Below are 21,132 nucleotides of genomic sequence, written 5' to 3'. Positions count from 1 at the left end.
AACAGTTACCCTCTAGGAAACTGAATTTCTCGCACTTTTCAGAAACACATTGTTGAAGGCAGTCAAAAAGTAGCTATTTTAGGCCTAATGACCAGCTGCCTGGATTTACTGTGCTCTTGGTCCAGCTTCAGCCCTTGGCAATGTGTGTGGTCACAGCTGCAGCCTCCGTCACCCGACCCCACTGGCGTTCTCCAAGGGACTGGAAATTCCCCCCGGCTCCATTACTCAGGAGCAGCAACTCGAGGATCCACCCATGGCGAGGTTTCTGCTGGTCCTGAGTGGAGGGGAGGACTGACACTTGTTTCATGGAATACTAAGCAAGGGTTAGGCCTTGCATATTAACCTAGTGACCTGCAGCACCCTGTAGGAACTGCACAAATCTAGTCGCTCACAGGGCCTCACACTCCCTTGAACTAATGTTCTCCCTTTCTTTACCTGTCTCCCATTTTGCTTACCCTTATTTTGGACCACCTGTGGTGAGATACCTCATCCTCTGGTGGCTTTTCTGACAGTTAATAGGAACTGTTAAGTGCTCCCAAGTAACCCTACTAGCCGCCCTTGAGGTGAACACTGGTCATACTATGTGAATACGAATAGGAACCAGGTATGCATCCACTTTCCCCCATTTTTGCCCAGCCAGGTAAGAGCACTGGCTTTAGTTCTGCTTTGTCAGTTAGCTGAGAGTATTGGGCAAATGCCGTAAGTGCTGCGCCTGGGTGTCTGGACCTATAAAAGGGAAGTGACCGAGGTACTTTTTCACTTACAGGTTGCCTGGAGGAAGAGGATCAGTAGTGTCCTTCCTCTTGTGCAAGTAGAGCTGGCGTGCACACCGAGAGTACCCTGCAGTGAGGGCTGAGGGAGCAATGTCTGCTGCCTGCTTGCAGGAATCTGGGGGTTCTGGCAGTAGGAGGTGCTCTCGGGGGTAGGGGTTCAGCCCAGAGTAATCTTGAGGGACACTGCAGACTTCTGGACAGAGACAGGCCCCAGCATGTCTGTGAGGATCTATCAGATCACAGCGTGTCCTGGAGCTAAGCAAGCAAGGGATAGGGTGATGGTCTGATACGGCTCCCCCTTTGCTGTACAGTCATGCAGTGGCGAAGCTGTGACCAAAAAGGCCGGGCTCTTCAATTCTGTTTATAGAAAACGAATCTCAATTCAAAGGTAGATGTTACATTTCCTTCAGCATGTTGGGGGCAGTTGCCCCACCTTTGCTTTAACACTGCCCAGTGGCAGAGGGAGCGACTTGGTAAACCACTCGGCTCTGCCACCCCATGACTGTTAGCAGGTGGGGGCAGATTGATGCCCCTTTTCTGGTCCATAAAATGAGGCCCTCTCTGGGCTGGCCTAGAGGTTAAATGAGAACAGATAAAGTTTCCTGCCCAGCAGAGCTGCCCAACGTGTATTAGTTTTCTTCTCCATTTCCCTCTGCCAGCAGGTCTTAATTGCCTGAGCTGAACTTTCTGTGGTTTTCATCAGAGGGACTCCTTCCTCCTCCCTAAGTTTGCCCGGGACCCCCTCTGTGGAGAGAGAAGGGAGAGGCATTTCCAGTAACCACTCACCTCCCATGGCTAAGCCCTTCGGACCATTAAAATGACAACCTGCTCTTGCTGAATCCTTTGAAGATCCCCCACTGACACTATCCCTGCATTTCTGCTGTACTGTAAGCTCCTTGAGGCCAGGAGCCTGGCTTTCCTCCGTCCTCCACTCCGTGGCACAGGTGCTTGGCAAGTATTTGTTGAATGACTAAGGACGACCAGAGCAGTGGCAGTGACTAGTTCCCAGTTAGCTTGGAGTTGAGCTGCCTCGGGCTGAATGGAATGCAGAGCAAGGGAGGCCCTAATCTCAGCTCTCTGCTCCTGCTCCAGGGGCACTGGCATGCCAAACTGCGGGAGTGGAAATAGCCAAGTCAGGACGAGAACCTTGAGTCCTAGGCTTGGCTCCACTGCTTTGTGCCCTTACGAAGTTTTTGGACCTTGGCTGCCTCATCTCCAAAACGAGCTACCTGCACACGTACCATGTGCTCTAGGTACTGTGGATATAGGGGTACAGAACCCGGTAGCCCTTTGTCCCTGTTCTCAGCCTGCAGTCCAGAGTGAGAGGCTGATAGGAAATCATGGTTACAGAACAAATATTTGTTATCTGAGGACACATGGAACCTGTGTTATGGGAACCTGGAGGAAGGTGCATCTAAAGCCAACTGGTGGGCCAAGGGTTAATGAAGGCTTCCAAGAGGTGCTGATTGAGCTGAATTTTGAAGAGATAAGAGGTGGACAAATTGAGCAGAGGAAGAGGTGTCATTCCAGGTGGAAGGCATTGTATCACACTGCAGTGAGTGGAGGCTGGAGGGGACAGTGGGAGTGTGGGGGAGAGGCTGAGGGAGAAGATGAAGATTGAATGCCAGAAATGAGGAGCTGAGGTGCCTACAGAATTGCTCAGGAAAGGCATCTGGACTAGATCCAAGGAGTGAGAAGAGCTAGAGGGAAGGGGTTCATGGAGGAGAGGCGGCTTTTAAGGAATGGGGCCATGGGACAGAGCAACGCTGAATTTATCCTGCTGTTGATCAGGGAAGGGCAGAAGCCAGGCGAATGGGGGCTGAGGAGCTTTTTCCGAGGCTTATCTACGACAGGAATAGATAAGGGCTACAGAAGAGTGTGCTATTCGGACTTAGGCAGGGAGAGGTTAAAGGTACAGGAAGGGCAGGTGAGGAAGATCCTGGGGAGGGAAAATGAGTCAAGAGCAAGAGTCCGGTGTAAGGAGCAGGTGTGGCCACAAGGGCAGTGAACCATGAGACTGCCCTTGTTGGGGAGGCAGCCTCCATTTGCTAGTCAGTGAATCTGGAAAGCTATTTAGTGAGATTAATTATAAACGAAAGAAAGGAAGAAGAATAGAGGATGTTTAAAATAAGAGTTGAGTCCAGCTGGTGTGGCTCAGTGGTTGACCCATGAACCAAGAGGTCACTAGTTCAATTCCTGGTCAGGGCTCATGCCCAGGTTGCGGACTCAATCCCCGGTTGGGGGCGTGCAGGAGGCAGCTATCAATGTTAATTTCTCATCGAGGTTTCTATCTCTGTCTCCCTCTCAAATCAATAAAAACATTTTAAAAAAGAGTTGAGGGGTCTGGGAAAGGAGTGGAGGTGAAGGCTCAGATGAGGAGAAACCATGTCTAATACACCAGGCTTTATTGCCTTATCTATGAGGTAGAAACACTCCTGTCCCTGTCTACTCAACATTAAGAATCCAGGAGTAATGGGTATGAAATATGTCAAGTGTAGATTACAGTGACCTTGGACACAACCTGTGGAGAGTGGCTACAGCGTTTGGATAGGTTCAAGCCTGGGACTAATGAGGGCGCATGATCCTCTCATGGCAAAAGCCACGTGCAAGTCCCAGCACAATTATAGCCAAAGGCTTTGGTTGTAAGCTTGAACCTATGGTCCGAACCTGTGGTCCCACATGGCTAAGTGATATGGGCTGCGGGAGGTGCAGCAAGTAAACAAAGCTTGATCAGGTGCATGTAATTGAGTATATTCGAAACCCACGAGAACGTTGTAACCACGCCCTTACTTTGCCTCATGGAAACTAGCTATAAAATAAAGACTCGGGCCCTAACCGGTTTGGCTCAGTGGATAGAGCGTCGGCCTGCGGACTGAAGGGTCCCGGGTTCGATTCCGGTCAAGGGCATACCTTGGTTGCGGGCACATCCCCAGTAGGGGGTGTGCAGGAGGCAGCTGATCGATGTTTCTCTCCCATCGATGTTTCTAACTCTCTATCCCTCTCCCTTCCTCTCTGTAAAAAATCAATAAAATATATTAAAAAAAAAATAAAAAAAAGACTCGGCTTGCAGGCCATGGCGCTGTCTCTCCGTAAGAGAGGGAGGGCAGCGTCCCACCCAGACCCAGCTTTCTTCTCTTGTCTGTCTTTTCTAAATCCTTCACCGCCCCCTCTCAGGCTCACCAAACCTGGCCGTGCTGGTGCGGCACACAACTCACTGGAAGAGCTGCAAGCGCAGACACAGTCAAATTGAGGCTGTTCGTATTGGCATTTGCAGCCTTGCGCAAACTCTGATGTGCTAGCCAGTTCTCTTGTTAGAGCTCTGAAACTACCTTTCACCAAAAACGCAGAATTCTCCCTTTGAAAACACACCACACCTTATTTTAAGTTTTTTGAAATAGAAACAATATCCTTGCTTTAAATTTAAAGAGGCATTTGGATTTGCTGCATCTATATAAGCAAAAGCTTTTCCAATTTCCAGAATTAGTCTACTCTTTTTTATTGTCACCTCTGACTGTATTGGCCCAGCTGATATCAACTCAATGCAGCTTTTTGTTGTAAATTAGGGAAGAGGAGTCACATATAAGAAAGGTTACAGCCCTAGATGGTTTGGCTCAGTAGATAGAGCATTGACCTGCGGACCAAAGGGTCCTGGGTTCAATTCTGGTCAAGGCACGTACCTTTGTTGCAGGCTCCTTCCCAGTCGGGGCTCGTGCAGAGGCAACCAGTCGATGTGTTTCTTTCACATCAGTGTTTCTGTCTGTCTTTCCCTCTCTCTTCTACTCTCCCTAAAAATATCCTCGGTTGAGTATTAACAAAAAAAGAAAGAAAAAAAAGGTTATAAAAGTCAGGGGTAACAAGTTTAGCCATCGAGGAACCTGGAAGAGAGTATGTTGATGCCATTATTTATTTATTCATTCATTCATTCATTCATTCATTCATTTTTGGTCTTTTCTGGATGTATTCTCTTGTTTCTGAATTGTAAGAGAGTGATGTAGTGCCTTTTTGCCAGTGCCCCTGACCAGACCAGCAGCTGATCTGGCAGCCTGGGAGTCCGTGGGAAGGATTGGAGCTTAGAGCCCTTTGCTTGTCTGTCCAGTTAGTTTTCAGTTGGTCATATTTGTGTTCATTAATATTTGAGGGCTCTGAAGGAGGATGGCAAGTAGATCTAGAGGAATAGTGGCAAAAACGGGCTGACCAGTACTAGGCAAGTTGCCCAGCTTTGGCCTCGGTCACCAGAATGGTGAGCCCATGGTGAGGGTCATGGGCCACATTTGCAGAGGCCAGAGTCCTTCCAGGCCCTCTTGTTCGATGTCAGGAGCCATCCTAGTGCACGTGAGTCAGGGCTCATTAGGCTTCTCTGGGGGTTATCAACAGAGAGGGCACCAGCTTAGAGTGGGAAAGAGCATGAAATGGCCAGGGGTGGGCAGCCTGTATATTCCTCCAAGTTGGGGTGGTCCAAGTCCCCACGATCTCTGTGTGTAGGGTTGTCCGGTGCTGGGTCACTAGGGGGACCGGTTGTTCTCACACACACACAGTGGGGCTCCTTGGCACCTGGCTTGTACAGCTTCCTGGGGACACCAGTCCAGTCTCTGCTCACGCCTCCACTGAAGATAGAAGGAGAGGGACTTAGAAGCGTGAACTAGTGAGTCTGTCGGGGGGGAGAGGAAGCAGTGAGCCATCTTGACGTTTTCCCAAGGCGGAGGTCTGCAGTGTTCAGCCCCTGAACCTTGTGCTCTCTCCTAACTTCGCCAGCTTCCCCTGCCCAGGGCATCCTCCTGGCACTGCTCCCTGGCCCGCCCTGCCCTGTGCCTTCCTGGGAGGCAGCACTCCCTGCATTGGCGGCAACACCTGCGAAAGGCTTTCTCCCACTGGCCTGTGAGCTTCTCAAAAGCAGTGTCTGGCTCTGATTCTCTCTTCCCTTCCCACTCTATCCTAGTGCCTTGATCTTAGGGTGTTGGGCACCTGGGTAGGGTGGACAACTGAGGCAACAACACAAGGCCTGGTGGTCAGCCTTCTCTGAGAGGCCATTTCCTGCCCCTTGCCCAGGCGCAGTCCTTGATGTCACCTGGTCCAACATAGCCTGAGCAACCTCCTGTCCTGGGCAGAGGGAACCCACCTCATCTTAGGGTCCTGAGTACGGCCTCCCATGGACTCACAAGCCTTGCAGAGAAAAATGAGATTCTTGGAATGGATGCCCATGTAGGTTCAAGTGCCTGGGACCAGAATCACTTGCTGTCAGAGAAACTGCTGCCCAGTTAACTTATCCCAGAGCAAGGCTGTCAGGGAAGGGCACGGAAATGCCACCTCCTTCCTTCTAACCACCCATCCCATCGCCATGAACCTTGCTCCACACCAGTCCCTGCTCAGGACTCGCTTCTCCCAGTCTCCAGGGAGATACGTACATGTGGGAAACAATGCATTGGGTTGAAGCACAGGGATGGGGCCCAGCTCCTTGGAGTTGGTCTGGAAGAGCTTTGGGGGAAGGCAGAGCCTAAGCAACTCAGGAAAGTAAGAGGGCGTTACACAAAGACAGACGGGGCTGTGGGGACGGAGAGGGAGGCAGGTTCTCCAAGGGAGCGAAGTCAAACATCTAAATGCACTCAAGCCCTGGGCCCCTCCCATGGCGGACCAGTGCTCTCTGAAGCCACTTGCATCCAGGCTTGTGTTCCCGCAAGGCCCACCTTTGTCCCAGTTCCGCTCCCTAAAGTGAGCGCCCCTCTTTCTGGAGACAAGACAACCCTGGAGGGGCTGTCTCTGCAAAACTGGTGGCCAGGAGAGAAGAGGCTTTCCTTCTGCTGCCTTCACCCCTGCTCCCCTGCATTAAAGCGGAGGGAACATGTGATGCACATGGTGGCTGGGCCTGGAGAAAGCTGCTGGCTTTGACACAAGGAATCAGCCTCAAGGACAGCAAAGAGGTGTGGCCTCTCCCCATAGAAGAGGGTGGATCTACTTTGAGGCCCTCGAGGCTGGGCATTTGTCTAGTTTCTGTCTGCTTTTCCCCTTATCAGAGCTAAAGGAGATTTAAGGGACTTGAACTGTATTTAAATCCAGGCTGGCCTGATGATTAAAGCAGGAAAACAATTTTTTTCCTCTAGTTTCCCCAAACCAACCTGGAATATTCCCTGTAGCATTTATTCTAATCTGGCTCACTTAAATTCTTACAGGCAAGGACTTCTCATCTAGTGTACCTCCTGGAATTACTCAGAATTTGCAGAGTTCTTAAGACGGCACCTCAGGGCATCAACGCAAGTGGTTATGTCCACCTCATCCCTCCGTTAGGCAGGAATGATCTCTGCTGAAAAATAGGAAACAAAGGCCCTTGGATGGATGAACAGGCCAAAGCAAGAAAATGGTGCTTGTGACTTCATTCCCTGCCAGGGGTTCTTCAGCAGCCTCTTTGGGGAATTAAAAAAAGAAAGAAAAAAGAAGATGGCCAGATCTCAATCCTAATGTTCTCATCCAGTTGCCTGCAGTGAGGTCCCACCACTGGTAATTTTTTAAAATTGCCCAGAAGATTCTAACATGTAGTCAAAAGTGGAGAATCACTATCCCAGGGCACATGTATTTTGAAAAAGTTCCCCTGGGTTAACAATGAACTTACGGCCTCCCTGAACCACAGGATGAGCTAGGAGTTGGGTTTGGGAGCGGCGGAGGCAGCAGAAGGGAAGCCTGCTTACCTCGTTTGGGAACACCAGAACCTGCTGCCCCTGGCTGAGCTCCACTCCGTGTTGCATGGTGGAAACTTCTTCTTCTCTTTCAGTTCCTGTTTGTTTGCCTCCAAGCCTTTGGTGATCATGGCTTCTACCTGGGTCAGTTCCGAGGTGGGTAGCCCATCCTTTCCATAGAACCTTCCAATCACCCTTCCTGTAGTGATAGGAGAGCTGCTGTCAGAACCAGAAGGGGGAGGGGCGGGATGGTGTGTGTGGGGGGGGGGAGGGGAGGAGATGGAGAGGCAGGAGATGCTTGGCTTCTCCCGCAGTTGTAATACAGCCCAGTTTCCCAGGGCTTCTGGGGTCAGGGCTCTACTGGAGCCTGCTGGCTGCGTATTTCTTAAGAACTTGGGGCACTTTCTATCCCAATGTTTCAACATCTTATAAGACTCCAGATAGAAGCATCCCTTTTGTACTTGTCGAGTCTTCTGAGGAAATTATAAAATGTCTCACTTCCAGACATCAGTCCCCTGAGAGTGGAACCATGTGATTCATTTTCAATGCTCCACAGTGCCTGAGGCACACAGTAGGTGTTCAATAAATGACAAATAAATGGCATTCTGTGTAACATTTCTGTGGCTTAATTCTTCCCAACATTGAATTATTTTGTCATATATAACTATAAATAAATCACTTATTAAGCAATTACCTAGTGGCAGGTGCAATGCTAGCACATAACTACTATTTTCTTAATCCTCATAACCCTATGAGAAAGTAATCATTGTTCCCCTATTCACAGGAGAGATGGGGGAGGAGGGTGTCTATGAAACTAGTGAGTGGTTCTGAGCCCAAGCATATACTCTCTTCCCTGCGCCTTCTCCCCCATAACCCTCTGTTCTCTCCTTGCTCAGTCCTATGGACGTATTGGGTGGGAATTGGTTTTAGTTTAAAATCCATGCCAGAATTTGTAACGGTTTAAGCCAGTGGTCGGCAAACTTGACTAATGATTTTGCCGACCACTGTCATATACTACCCTTTACCTCTTTGCACACAATATGCCACAATTGCCTAATCCTAACAGCTTCCAACTACATGTTAACATTTAGTCTAGTCCAGTGGTCGGCAAACTCATTAGTCAACAGAGCGGCAAACAGCGGCTTGCGAGCTGCATGTGGCTCGCGAGCCGCAGTTTGCCGACCACTGGTCAAAGCTATGGCAGCAGCCAGCAAGTGTCGGAGAGCCTGTAGGCTAAAGCTACAAAGGGCTCAGGTCTCCTCAGGGGCAGGAACTTTCATCTTCAAGTCCTGAGTGTAAGTGGCCATCACAGGGCAAGAGAAGCAGCAGAAAGCACTTCTAGAAGGTATGACCAGGTAGGAGGAGGTAGCTGTGTATACTTGCCCCAGCTGTGTCTGTCCAGCCTCTCCAGGACCTGAGCACTTAAATCCCAGAGCATTTACATCGAGTTCCCAAGATTCAGTTCTTCCTCTCAAGTTCAGCTCCCCATCCGGACTTTTTCAATTGTATTTATATCACTTCTGGCTTTTGTTATTTGGGTTAGGAGCCTTGGGTCTCTCTGATACCCCCTCCTTCACATCCAAATGCATGCTTCCATTTGCTCATGTCTAATCCATTAGCAACTCCCTAATTCTGTCTATTCTTTTCCATTTCTACTGCTGCCACCCTAATCCAAAATGTGGATTACAACAATAGCCTCCCAACTGGTGTGTCTCCCTCAGCTCATCCCTTTCCAAAATTCTTTCTCCACAAAGCAGCTAGGTGAGCATTTGAAAAAATGATTATCATGTCACCTCCATGCTTGGTTTAAACCCTTCAATGGTTTCCTAAAACACGCGGATAAAGCACAAACTTCTTACCAAAGCCTCCAACACTCTATAAGCATCTGACTTCCCTTTGCCTTTTGAGCCTCTTCTCAAGCTATTCCTTCCCTCCATTTACTGCAGGCTCCTGCACACTGGCCTTCTTCCTACTCCTTGACCATGTGTAGCTGCCTCCACGTCGGCCTGAAAGACTTTCCAGATCTCAGCATGGCTGGCTCCTTCTCGCCTTCCAGGTCTCAGCTTACCTGTCATCTCCTCTAAGAGGCGTCCCTGACCCTCTTTTCTAACGGTGCCACACACCCCAAACATGCACTGCATTAGCGTTTTATTTTATTCACAGCCCTATCTGGACTTTCTTGATCTGCTTATTTATTATCTATCTCTCCCTACCATGAGGCCCCAGCACTCAAAACAGCTTAGTACAGAGCTTTCATTTTACCTACTTGTTAGATTAAATGAAGGGTACAGGGCCCTAGTCCCAGGCCTGCAGTCTATAAGTTGGCCTGGCACAAGAATGCCTCCTATTGAAGGTCTCTATGCATGGTGACAGGCTATCTTGTGGCTTTTAGGCATGAGACCCAAAGAGAGGGCAGCAGCAGCAGTAGAGGCAACAGAGAGAGTTGTAGTAGCTGCCTCATGAGAACGGCGGTCACCATTGGCTGGGTCTCTAAGCCAGTGCCATATCCAGAAAACAACAAAAGACATCTTCTCATTTTCCCTGGAGGCCTGGCCATGTGGCTGCCAAGATGGCTTTCTGGCTGTCTTCACCTCATTGTGCACCCATATGTACACATTCATCCTCTGATGTGTCCGGAGGGTTTCTGATGCCCTGTAAGAGCCTAACACAACCCCCTCCTATAGAGGGAGCTAACAGAGGCAGCACTGCACTCCGCTCATCCCTGGTCCCCGTGAGGACCAGGACCAGAGCTTATGCATAGTAGATACTCAAACATCCCGACTTAACTAAAACCCTTCTGAAGCATTTCCAACCATATGACCCCCACCCTCCTCACATACATTAACACTCTTCATAAGACTAGTTCACTCATCTCACCAAACACCAGTATGACACATTTGGTCTGGCATCCTTTGCCCACTCACAGGACTCCGTCCTTACTCTTTTGTGTGTTATCTTTTCCTTATTAACCCAGTAGTGTTTCAAGTTTAGTTTAGCAACCTCGTGGGAAAAGGGAGAACCAAGCCTTTGGAAGGGCAGATGGATAGAGGCCAGTTCCTTCCATGGCAGACATGGCTGTGGTCTCAGGAATGAATGGGGCAGCCTGGGTGAAAACAAAGAAGGGGTGCTACAGGTTGGGATGACAAAGGCCAACAGTGGCGGGTGTGGAGGAGGGTGGGGATGAAAACAAAACCTTAGAAGTTATTTAAAAAGCCTTGGCAAGTTGATGTGTAGGGAGCAGAGGAGTTAGTAAACATGGCAAGGTTCTCAGAAAAGGTAACCCAAGTAGTAACGACAGAAGCATCACTCAGAGGCCTGGGGGGTGGAGGAGGAACTTCCCATGTAGACCTGTTCCAAAGGTGAGAGGACACTGACGTTCCTCAGGAAGTCAGCGGGGTCCAAGTGGGGCTCCAGTGAGAGGCTGGGGCTGCAATCGATGGGAAAAAGGGCTCCGACCATCCTGGTTTCTGTGATTAACATTTCTCTAGGACACCCTTAGGAATCTTCCCATTTAAAAGGCGAATTCCCTCCTGTCCACCAGTAAGCAGCAAGGGCAGTGCCCTACACAGCCGGCTTTAACGAATGTTTGATTAGCATAACTTCTCCCTGAGACACAGTTCATTAAGGATGGACATAAGTTAATGTCTCTCCTTCGAGGACAAAGTAAAAGGATATTTGTCAAAACTGCACATGAACTTGGGCTTCAAGCCTTCCTGACTGCTGAAGCCAGATGCCTGGAACGCCCCCCGTGAGACAAGCAAGCTGCCCTCCTGGAGCTGGTTGTTTAAGCGTGGTGCAGGCCACCACTGGCTTAGGGGCAACAGAGGCCAAAGCAAATGGGCAAGCAATACTTTCCCAAGATTGAAAGTGAGGGACCAGGTGCCCCAGCCATTTCCTTCTGGGACTCACTGCCTCACTACCAACTAGAGTTTAAGGTGAAAAATCCATAGGTATTTTTCAGATTTTAACCTTGAGTCCAAGCCCCAAAGAATTCTAGTCCCTTAAAAAATTGCAAGAAAAAGAAATGAAATCTTTGGAAATGGCCTGTGGAATACCTACCAACAAATACGTAATTCTTCTCATAGAATGATAGCCAATTTTGAAGTGTCAGCATCTCAGAAAATGACAAGTCAGATACATCATCCACAAGGCCTGCTTCAGAGTAGTCCCCAGTCACAAACGCTCTGGATGCGTCTCGGCCTGCAGGAGAGATGTTTCCAGTCGGTTGACTTATAAATCACTGACATCATACCAACTCAAGAATCTATTTCCTGAGAAACATCTGAAAACCCCCCCGTCCACCCCCAAACAAATATAATCCCCCTCCTCTGTCATAGATGCTCGTGGACCTTGGACACACATTTTGGCATTTATCACATTCTTTCGTTTACTTGCAGCAACATTCAATACAGCTGACCATGTCCCTCGGCTTCCATGACACTACGCTCTGGTTTTCCTCCTACCTCTCTAGCTCATTTTCTACCAGCCTCGGAGATCAATTATTATCCATTTCCTCTACTCCATCCACACCCTCCACTTGACAATCTCATCCACTCCCGTGGTTTCAAATACCACCTCTAAATCAAAAATTGCTAAATGTGTATCTTTAGCTCAGACTTCTCTTGAGCTCCAGACCTGTATATCCAATTGTCTACTCAGCATCACTTACATGTCATCACAAGTTCAAAATGTTCACACTCAACTAATGGTCATCAGCACCCCCAGCCCTAGGAAACATGCATCTGTTCTAGTATTCCCTATCTCGGTAAATATCAATCAGTTGCTCAATCCAGAAATGCAGTCCTTGACATCTCCTTCATCCCTCACATCCAATCAGTCCCCAAATCCCATAACCTAAATAGTTCTTATATCTACCTTTCTCCATCTGCCACTAAGCAAGCCCAGACCGTCATCATTTTTCATCTGAACTACAATAAACCCCTAGCAGTTCTTTATACAGTCATTCTTTCCCCACTGATCTCTTTCATACAACACTTAGATTATTTTAAACACAAATTGATCAAGTCATTCTCTTGCTTAAAAATTCTCAGTGACTTCCTTCTGCTCTATGATGATGTCAAAATTCCATAACACGCCATTCAGAACTCTGCACCAGCTGCCACCAACCTTGCCTTACCTCTGGCTCCCTGGCCTCTGGTCACAGCAGTATGTGTTCCTTTTCACACTCATCACAAAAATAACTCATTAATTGCTTATATGACAACTACTGAATTTTTGTCTTTTCTACTTGTCAGCAAATTTTATAAGGGAAACACGAAACTCCTTTAATATTGATTACTCAGTGTCTGTTCTTTAGTACATTCTCAATAAGTATTGACTGAATGAAATCCAATTGATTTTCAAAAAGACTGTCAAGACAATTCAAAGAGGGAAAGAATAGTCTTTTCAACAAGCGGTGCTTGAACAACTGAATAGCCACGTGCAAAAGAATGAAATCAGATCCTTACACCATATGTAAAATGAAATAAAAATAGATCAATGAAAGGGATGGGGAGTGACTGCTAATGGATGTGGGGTTTTTTTTGTAGGGGGTTCGATAAAAATGTTCTGGAATTAGCAATGTTTGCACAACTTTCTGACTATATTAGAAACCACTGAATTATACATGTTAAAAGGGGTAGATTTCACATTGTATGAATTATATCAATAAAAAGTAATAAAAAGATTGACTGAACAAATGAATACATGAACCTAATCTGCTTCTCTTCTAGATGGTGGGGACAGTGGGAAGCATGTTGTAATCTTTGGCACAAGGCAGGCTACACGTTAGTGGTCACTAAATGATGTTGAATGAATAATGGGCACCAAGGCACTCTGTAGACAGCAGAGCACACTGCAGAAGAAATATCACCCCAGACGTGGAGGTTTTTATGCTCACACTTGTGGGCACAGCCATGACAGCTGCATCAGGGTGGGGCCAGGATAGTGCACCCAAAAGTGCCCTCTCCTCACAGGTAAACTAAAACCCTTGATTCCGGTCCCAGCTCCACTTCGTAGCCCTTGGTAAGTCCCTTCCCCTGCTCAGCTGTTCGAGGAGCTTGGCAACACCAACTGAACTTGATTCCTTTTCTGTCTATGCTGCTTCTATCTCTTAAGTCCTCCCTAGAAACAGGGAAGTGACTTGTATTTAAGTACCAGAGGCAGCTTCCCAATTTCCCTAAGATAATGATCAAGTGGAAAATGCTCATTTAATATCAGCCTAGTCACTGGCCTTAAACTTGCTCTACATTTTTTTTTCCCCTCTTTAAATCAGAGAGATGGTCATTCTTCCGGGCTGGTAAGGCAACATCTCTAAAAGTAATAAACTGGTGGTTTTAGTCTTAAGTCCTGTTAGCTGTGAGGGCTTTAGGCAAATTACATCCTTTAATCCCCTTAGCTGTAAAACAGGGTCAGCAGAACAAACTTAAATTGTCAAGTGTTCTTTGAGGCAAAACATACACACAGCTGTGAGTACTGAAGGACTGTCAAAGGTGGCCAGACTCTTGCCCAGCGCTCTAACCTCAGAATCTTTTTTAAAGAAAGGCAGACGAGTGCATCTGTACCAGAAGCAAGAACTACTCAAACCAAATGTGCTACTTTGAGGGGAAACGTGGATCCGGAGGAACTGAAGAGAAGACTGGAATCAGCAGGGTCTCATTCATTTCTGTGCCCTGAGAGCCACGCAGAGTGGCGTAAAGCGGGTGCCCCTCGGGGGCTTCTGCCGGTGGGTAATGGGTAACCAACAAGAGGCAGGAGGCGCGTTTCTCCACGAAAGTCAGGAAGAAAGACACGGAGAAGAGAGGCCGGTAACTGCTGGCCACAGTCACGCCGAGTCGGCGAGCCTGGAAGGGCCCGGCGGCCGAGCCCGGCCCCCACGCCGGTCTGATGAATATGGGGAGGGAAACAGCAGAGGAATAAATGAATGAACGCCGCACCGGCGGCTACCCGCCTGCGTCCGAGCACGAAAGGGCACGAGCCGCCGCGCTAATACCTGCGAAGCCGCTATAGTGAGCCCCAGGCTCGTAATGCCTGCGGCCGGAGGACACGTCGTAGACGCGGCCGAGCAGCGCCAGGTAGAGGCCTGGTTCCCCGGGGCCGCCGCGGTGGCGGGCCAGCTCCCCGGGTGTGAAGAGGCGGAAGCCAGCGCGGGGACCCCACCAGCCCACCAGCCGCGCGGCCACCGCCGCGGCCGCCGCCGCAGCCAGGCCCAGGAGGAGCCCGCGCCCGCCGGGCCGCAGCATCGACGGCCGCCCGCCCTCCGCTCGGCCAAAGTGGCCGCCTCTCCGCCCACAACGAAGATGGCGGAGACGCTGGCCGTGACGTCACCGGCGTCACACTCTCTCTGGTCCGCCCGGCACGGGGGGGGGGGGGGACGCGGAGGGCTGAGTGGGAGAAAGTCCAGGTAAAGCTCCCTTCCTGGCTTCTACTCTTTCTCGTGCCTTTTCAGCCCAGCTGGTGAACGTGGAGCGATACCGAGGAACTGAGCAGCGAAAAGGCCTTCTTGGCTTGCCGGCTGTCAGCCCCTCACAAAGACAGTGACCGCGGAGGCCAGGGGACAGCGCAGACGTGACAGCAGCGCCTGCCCGGAACTCGCAGTTCCGCCCTTTGCTGACACGGTCCACAGTGGCTGTCTCACGACAGCGGGTCGAGTCCGCTTGACGGCGCCTTAGCGACAGCCGTCCTCGCTTGACGGCGAGGAAGCCGGAAGCCACCGCTGCCGCCGTCGTCCCCTCCCCGTCCCCGCCCGCCGGGTACTGTCTGAGGTTGACAGGTCGAGGCGGGGAGGCGGCGGCGGCGGCGACAGAGCCGGGTGCCCGAGACGGAGACCCCATGGGGAACGCTCCGAGTCACAGCAGTGAAGACGAAGCGGCAGCCGCCGGGGGCGAGGGCTGGGGCCCGCACCAGGACTGGGCCACGGACCCCGGCATGGCCCCCGGCCCAGGCCCTGCTGCCCCGGCGCTGCCGCCGGCCCCGGCGCTGCTGGAGCCGGCCCGGCTGCGAGAGGCGGCGGCTGCCCTGCGGCCCTCGCCGCCCTGCGAGTCCCTGGTGTCCAGGCACCACGGCGCGCTGCTGCGCTGGCTGGAGGAGCGGCTGGGCCGCGGCGAGGAGTCCGTCACCCTGGAGCAGTTCCGGGAACTGCTGGAGGCTCGCGGCGCCGGCTGCTCGGGCGAGCAGTTCGAGGAGGTCAGGGCTGCCTGGGACTGCGGGGCGCGGGGAAGGCGGTCGCCCCCTAGGGCGAGAAGAGGTGGGCGGTGGCTTTGGAGAGGCCAGGTAGAACCCACAGCGTCCGAGAATGGAAGCAGGGGGGTGCCGGGACTTGGATGGGGTGCTTTCAGTCTGTTCGCGACCAGAGGCGGCTACAAATTGCTTTAACTTTTCATAGAAACGTGGAAAGCCTAGACTAGATCTTGCTCTGAAAAACTGAACAAGACCAGATGTCCTTTGCATTTTGTTGTAATGCAGACATTTGTGCAGTTGCGGGACGCTGGATCCGCTGCTCTCTGGATCTTTCTTATCAGGCTCCAGAATAGCTTAAGGGAAGGGAGGTGTAGTAATCAAGGGAGTGCCAGTGAAAACCATTGTTTTATTGGCCAGGGGGTTTTTACTGAGCACCTTTTGAATCCAGTGTGGGCGCCTAACAAATGTGGGAGGAGAATAACATACTTGGAAAAACACGTTCTAAAAGCCATCCTCATCAGGCAAAAACTAGCATTTCCAAGTACACATTTGGTTTTAGATCTTTGAAAAACCATATTTTTGACTAATTTAAACCTTCACTGAGCCTAAAACGTATAGGCAAATACCAGATTTCCCGTGAATACTTGTAATTATAGTTTTTGGCATAATTACCAATGTCACCTCTATTAAATTATTAACAGCAAGTCGATATGGCAACAAAATATTTTCCTTGGAAAGGATCTAAGGAATTATGTGTACTGAACACTTCATTTTAGAGTTAAGAAGAGAACTTGGATTGTTACTAAAAGAGAACTGACCCAGGGTCACCCAGGAAATCATTGGCAAAACTGAGACTGTCACTCATATCTCTTGATTTTCGTTGGTCTTATCTCCCCTACCTCCTTCTTGGGACTCTATTTTATTTAACTCCACATAGTTATAACAAAAAGGTGCTTAATTTTTGAAAATAAGCCATGTAGGATCGTCATTGAAGTAAGTGTGAGTACATAAAGCAGTAAATTGACAGCTACTTGTAAAGCCATAAAAAAGTGATGCCATAAAAAAGTGATCCAGAAGGCTTGTAAAATATTTTAAGAATGTTTTCCTGTACCTGGCCAGATTCAGATAATATGGTTTGTATGTTTTTTTATATTCTCCTTTAAAAAAAACCTGTAAGGCATCCCAACTCTTGAAAATGTTGGTCATATTAGTGAGTGAGGGTTTTCTTTCTTTTGTTTTTTCAATTACAGGTTACATTCAATGTTATATTGTGTTAGTTTCAGGTGTACAGCTATTTTACAAAGTGTTTTGATATTTCAAGTATCCTCCTGGCACCATACATAATTATTACAATGTTACTGACTATATTCCTATGCTGTTCTGTAACTACCAATGACTATTCTGTAACTACCAATTTGTACTTCTTAATCTCTTCACCTTTTTCACTCAGTCCCCCAACCCACCTTCCCTCTGGCAACCTGTCTGTTCTCTATCTGTAAGTCTGTTTCAGTTTTGTTTGTTCATTTATTCTGTTCTTTAGGTTTCACAGATAAGTGATATTATATGGTGTCTGTCTTTCTCTTATTTCACTTAGTATAATACCTCCAGGTACATCCACACTGTCACAAATGGTAAGATTTCATTCTTTTTTACAGTCAAGTAATATTTCATTGTATATAGTATCACAGCTTTTTTATCCACTAGTCCCATTGTCGGCAAACTGCGGCTCGCGAGCCACATGCGGCTCTTTGGCCCCTTGAGTGTGGCTCTTCCACAAAATACCACGGCCTGGGCGAGTCTATTTTGAAGAAGTGGTGTTAGAAGAAGTTTAAGTTTAAAAAATTTGGCTCTCAAAAGAAATTTCAATCGTTGTACTGTTGATATCTGGCTCTGTTGACTAATGAGTTTGCCGACCACTGCGTGACTAGTCTATTGAAGGGCACTTGGGTTGCTCCCATATCTTGGCTATTATAAATAATGCTGCAGTTGAACATAGGGTTGCATATATTCCTTCCAATTAGTGTTTTGGATTTCTTTGGATATGTATCCCAAAGTGCAATTGCTGGATCATAAGGCAGTTTCATTTCTCTTTTCTTTTTTCTTTTTTTTCTTAAAATATGTATTTTTTATTAATTTCAGAGAAGAAGGGAGAGGGAGAAAGAGAGACATCAATGATGAGAATCATTGATCAGCTGCCTCCTGCACGCCCCCTACTGGGGATTGAGCCTGCAACCCAGGCATGTGCCCTTGACCGGAATCGAACCTGGGACCCTTCAGTCTGTAGGCTGACACTCTATCCACTGAGCCAAACTGGCTAGGGCTCATTTTTAATTTTTTGAGGAACCTCTGTACTGTTTCCCACAGTGGCTGCATCAATCTGCATTCCCACCAACAGTGCACAAGGGTTCCCTTTTCTCCACATCTTTGCCAACACTTGTTATTTGTTGATTTATTGATGGTAGCCATTCTGACAGGTGTGAAGAGATACCTCATTGTGGTTTTAATTTGCATTTCTCTGATGATTAGTGACATTGAGCATCTTTCCATATGTCTATTGGCCACTTGTATATTCTCTTTGGAGAAGTGTCTATTCAGGTCCTCTGCCCATTTCTTAATGGGGTTGTTTGTTTTGGTGTTGAGTTGTAGGAGTTCTTTATAAATTTTGGATATATATATATATATATATATATATATATATATATATATATATATAATATACATATTTCCTTATCAGATATATCATTGTTGAATATCTTCTCCCATTCAGTAGGTTGTCTTTTTGTTTTGTTGCTGGTTTCCTTTATTGTGTGAAAACTTTTTAGTTTGATGTAGTCCCATTTGTTTATTTTTTCTTTTGTTTCCCTTGTCTGAGCTCTCTACTTTGTTCTATTAATCTATGTGTCTGTTTGTATGCTAGTACCAGGATGTTTTGATTACTAAACCTTGTAATGTAGTTTGACATCAGATAGCATGATACTTTCAACTTTGTTCTTCTTTCTCAAAATTGCTGTTCCTTTTTTTTTTTTAAATTCCAAGAATATCCATAATACTTTCCACTGTAGTCCTAGGTACATTATAAGAAAATGAAGCTGTGCAAGAAAGAGCTGTGTGGATCTGTTGAAGGAGTTGACACATTTCAGAATTGTCCAAAAGAGAAAGTAGAGAAATAGTGTTTACATTGTTATATTGTTAGACAGGAATAGAACTACAGGTGAAGTTTACAGGAGTCCTGTAATGTAAGGCAAGGAAGTACTCAAGGTGTGGTCCAGAAATTATGCAAGGGCTATGACATTATTCATTTGTTTATTGAATGAATAATGAATATTTGTTGGGCATATACTGTGCCAAACACTTGGATGACAGTGTGCAAAGCAGATACTTGCTCTTAAAAAGAGTTTGTAATACTGAAAGAGATTCACATTAACCCAGCAATTATAGGCATGGTGAGTATTATCCAAGGGAAGGTGTAAGGGAAAAATAGCACGAGTATTTAACCTCATCTAGGGAGTCAAGGAAGATTTAACTAGTACCTAAGAGAGTAGTAACATTTCAGCTCAGATTTGAAGGATGAAAGCAGACAGGGTGCAGAAGGTGTTAGCAGTGTTCAGGCAGAGGGAATCACATGCATGACTCCAGAGTCCAGAGAATGGAGAATATGGGAGAATGGTATAATATATTAGGGTTAGGTAAAACTGCTTCAAGGGACAGAAAACCCAGTGCAACAGTGGTTTAAACAGTAAAGAAGCTTTTTATGTAAAAGTCCAGGTAGGCAGCCCAGGTTTGGCAGTTTCACAGCTATCAGGGACCCTGCTCTGTCCATCTTGTTATGCTGTCTTCCTCCACAGACACTTTCTACCTAGTGATCCAAATGACTCCTTCACATTCCAACCAGCAGGAAAAGGAAAGAAAGGGCCACACTTCCTCTCTTGAGGGCATGGCTCATATCCCATTGACCCAAATCCAGCCACATAGCTGCAAGGGAGGCTGGGAAAGATCCTTATTCCTTTCCCACATATTCAGCTAAAACTCAGAATTTAATTACTGAGGAAGAAAATAGATATTGGGTTATAATTAGCAGTTTTTTATTCATGTGGCTAGATCATAGAATGCAACAGGAGGAGAACAAGGTTAGAGAAGTAGGCAGGTACCAGATGGTGGGAGTTCTTTGCATCCTCTGTTAAATAGGAGTTTGGAAACAGGGGAGTTTTAAATAAAGTGCCATGCTAGTTGTGGGTGCCTTGTGGGAGAACCAGAATGGGGTCAGAATGGACCCAAGCAGATCAGTTAGGAGGCGATTATGGCAGATTTGGGTGGGAGAGTTGGGGCCTGGGTTGTCACTACAATTTCATGACTCTCACTGGTTAGCACTGGTTATTTGAAGAGAGTGGTTCTGACTCAAAGTGAAGGCTTAGCCAAAGTTTAGACACCTAATGATTGGGCCCTGGCCGGGTGGCTCAGCCTGTTGGAGCGTCGTTTCCGTACACTAAAAGGTTGTGGGTTTGATTCCCAGTCAGGGCATATAGTTAGGTTGCAGGTTCAATTCCTGGTCAGGGTGCATAGGGGAGGCAACCGATATTGATGTTTCTCCCTCCCTCTCTTTCTTCCGCCCTTCCTCTCTTTCTAAAAGCAATAAATCATAGCTTCTAGCGAGGATTAAAATTAATAATAATAATAATACCTAGTGATTGGGATCATCTCACTGTGGTTGGTTGTCCTCTCTATAAGTAAGAGATTATTATATTAGTAATATAAAAATAAGTAAATATTAGCCATGCATTTGAGTCTCTGCTTTAAAAACAAGTCTGTCTTTTGACTTGATTAAGTATACATTTCTGTCTTAGTTAATTCCACATGTAAGCTTCTGAAAATGTATTGTGATATTCTAATAAAAGTTTAAGGATTTTTGTGAACTAATACAATATCTTTATAGCAGCAACTAAAATGATGAATTATTTCTCTTCATTCAATTTATGAGAGCTAGCACCATAGAGCAGGTTATCATTGGTGTACATTATTTACTATTATAATAGCTAAAAGTTTCCAACGTTTAAATATTGGTTTGTTGTTTGTTTGTTTTTTTGGCTACTAATTTGCATTGCTCTCCATGTCCACACAGCTGTCTTGCCTTCACGTTTCTGACCATAATTGCTTAAGGTGGTGTCCTAAAGGAGTTGCTCTATAGCCCGGAGTCTGAAATGTTATCATTTTATAGTACTACACACCTTTCTTTTCTCATGGTGGGTGTGGTCCATGGAGAAATACTGTTTGCTCACAGGAAGCAATATTTAATTGACTCCTATGTAGAAGAGAAATAGAGTTAAAATTAAATTCTTATTTGACATCAGAGATTAGAGATTAGATATTTGTGTTCTTAATATTATATGCTTCCAGAAAATCACGTATACTATAGAGCAGAAAAAAGTGCTCAACACAGGCTGATAGCAGATGGCTTTAAGGTAGGAATTTAATATGAATAGGTCTTATTTTATTAATTTGTCATATTAGTTTTGGTGCCT

The 21,132-nt window shown here is 47.2% G+C and overlaps 2 protein-coding genes across 4 annotated transcripts in view; one reads left to right on the top strand and one right to left on the bottom strand.

Annotated features, from left to right (window-relative positions):
- Window positions 1–5,147: 5,147 nt before the first annotated feature.
- On the bottom strand, window positions 5,148–15,068 carry CYB5D2 (cytochrome b5 domain containing 2). 2 transcript variants are annotated; one of them, XM_079799076.1, is made up of 4 exons: window positions 14,388–15,068; window positions 11,498–11,638; window positions 7,451–7,637; window positions 5,148–5,377 (listed from the first exon to the last, which is right to left on the bottom strand). In XM_079799076.1, the coding sequence occupies exons 1-4, from the start codon at window positions 14,677–14,679 to the stop codon at window positions 5,161–5,163; spliced, it is 837 nt and encodes a 278-aa protein (XP_079655202.1). In that variant the 5' UTR covers window positions 14,680–15,068; the 3' UTR covers window positions 5,148–5,160. The 2 variants fall into 2 exon arrangements, with proteins under 2 accessions (XP_079655202.1, XP_079655201.1); XM_079799075.1 differs by having other exon boundaries at window positions 14,430–15,068.
- Window positions 15,069–15,145: 77 nt separating this feature from the next.
- ZZEF1 (zinc finger ZZ-type and EF-hand domain containing 1) overlaps window positions 15,146–21,132 on the top strand; it is a 108,391-nt gene continuing 102,404 nt past the window's right edge. For both annotated transcript variants that reach the window (XM_079799071.1, XM_079799070.1), the window contains exon 1: window positions 15,146–15,622. In XM_079799071.1, coding sequence (XP_079655197.1) covers window positions 15,269–15,622 — 354 coding nt within the window. In that variant the 5' untranslated portion in view covers window positions 15,146–15,268. The remainder of the gene's footprint in view (window positions 15,623–21,132) is intronic.

This window comes from Cnephaeus nilssonii (genome assembly GCF_951640355.1).
Source record: "Cnephaeus nilssonii genome assembly, chromosome: 19".
NCBI classification, from domain to species: Eukaryota; Metazoa; Chordata; class Mammalia; order Chiroptera; family Vespertilionidae; genus Cnephaeus; species Cnephaeus nilssonii.
This window is presented reverse-complemented; position numbering and strand designations above follow the sequence as displayed.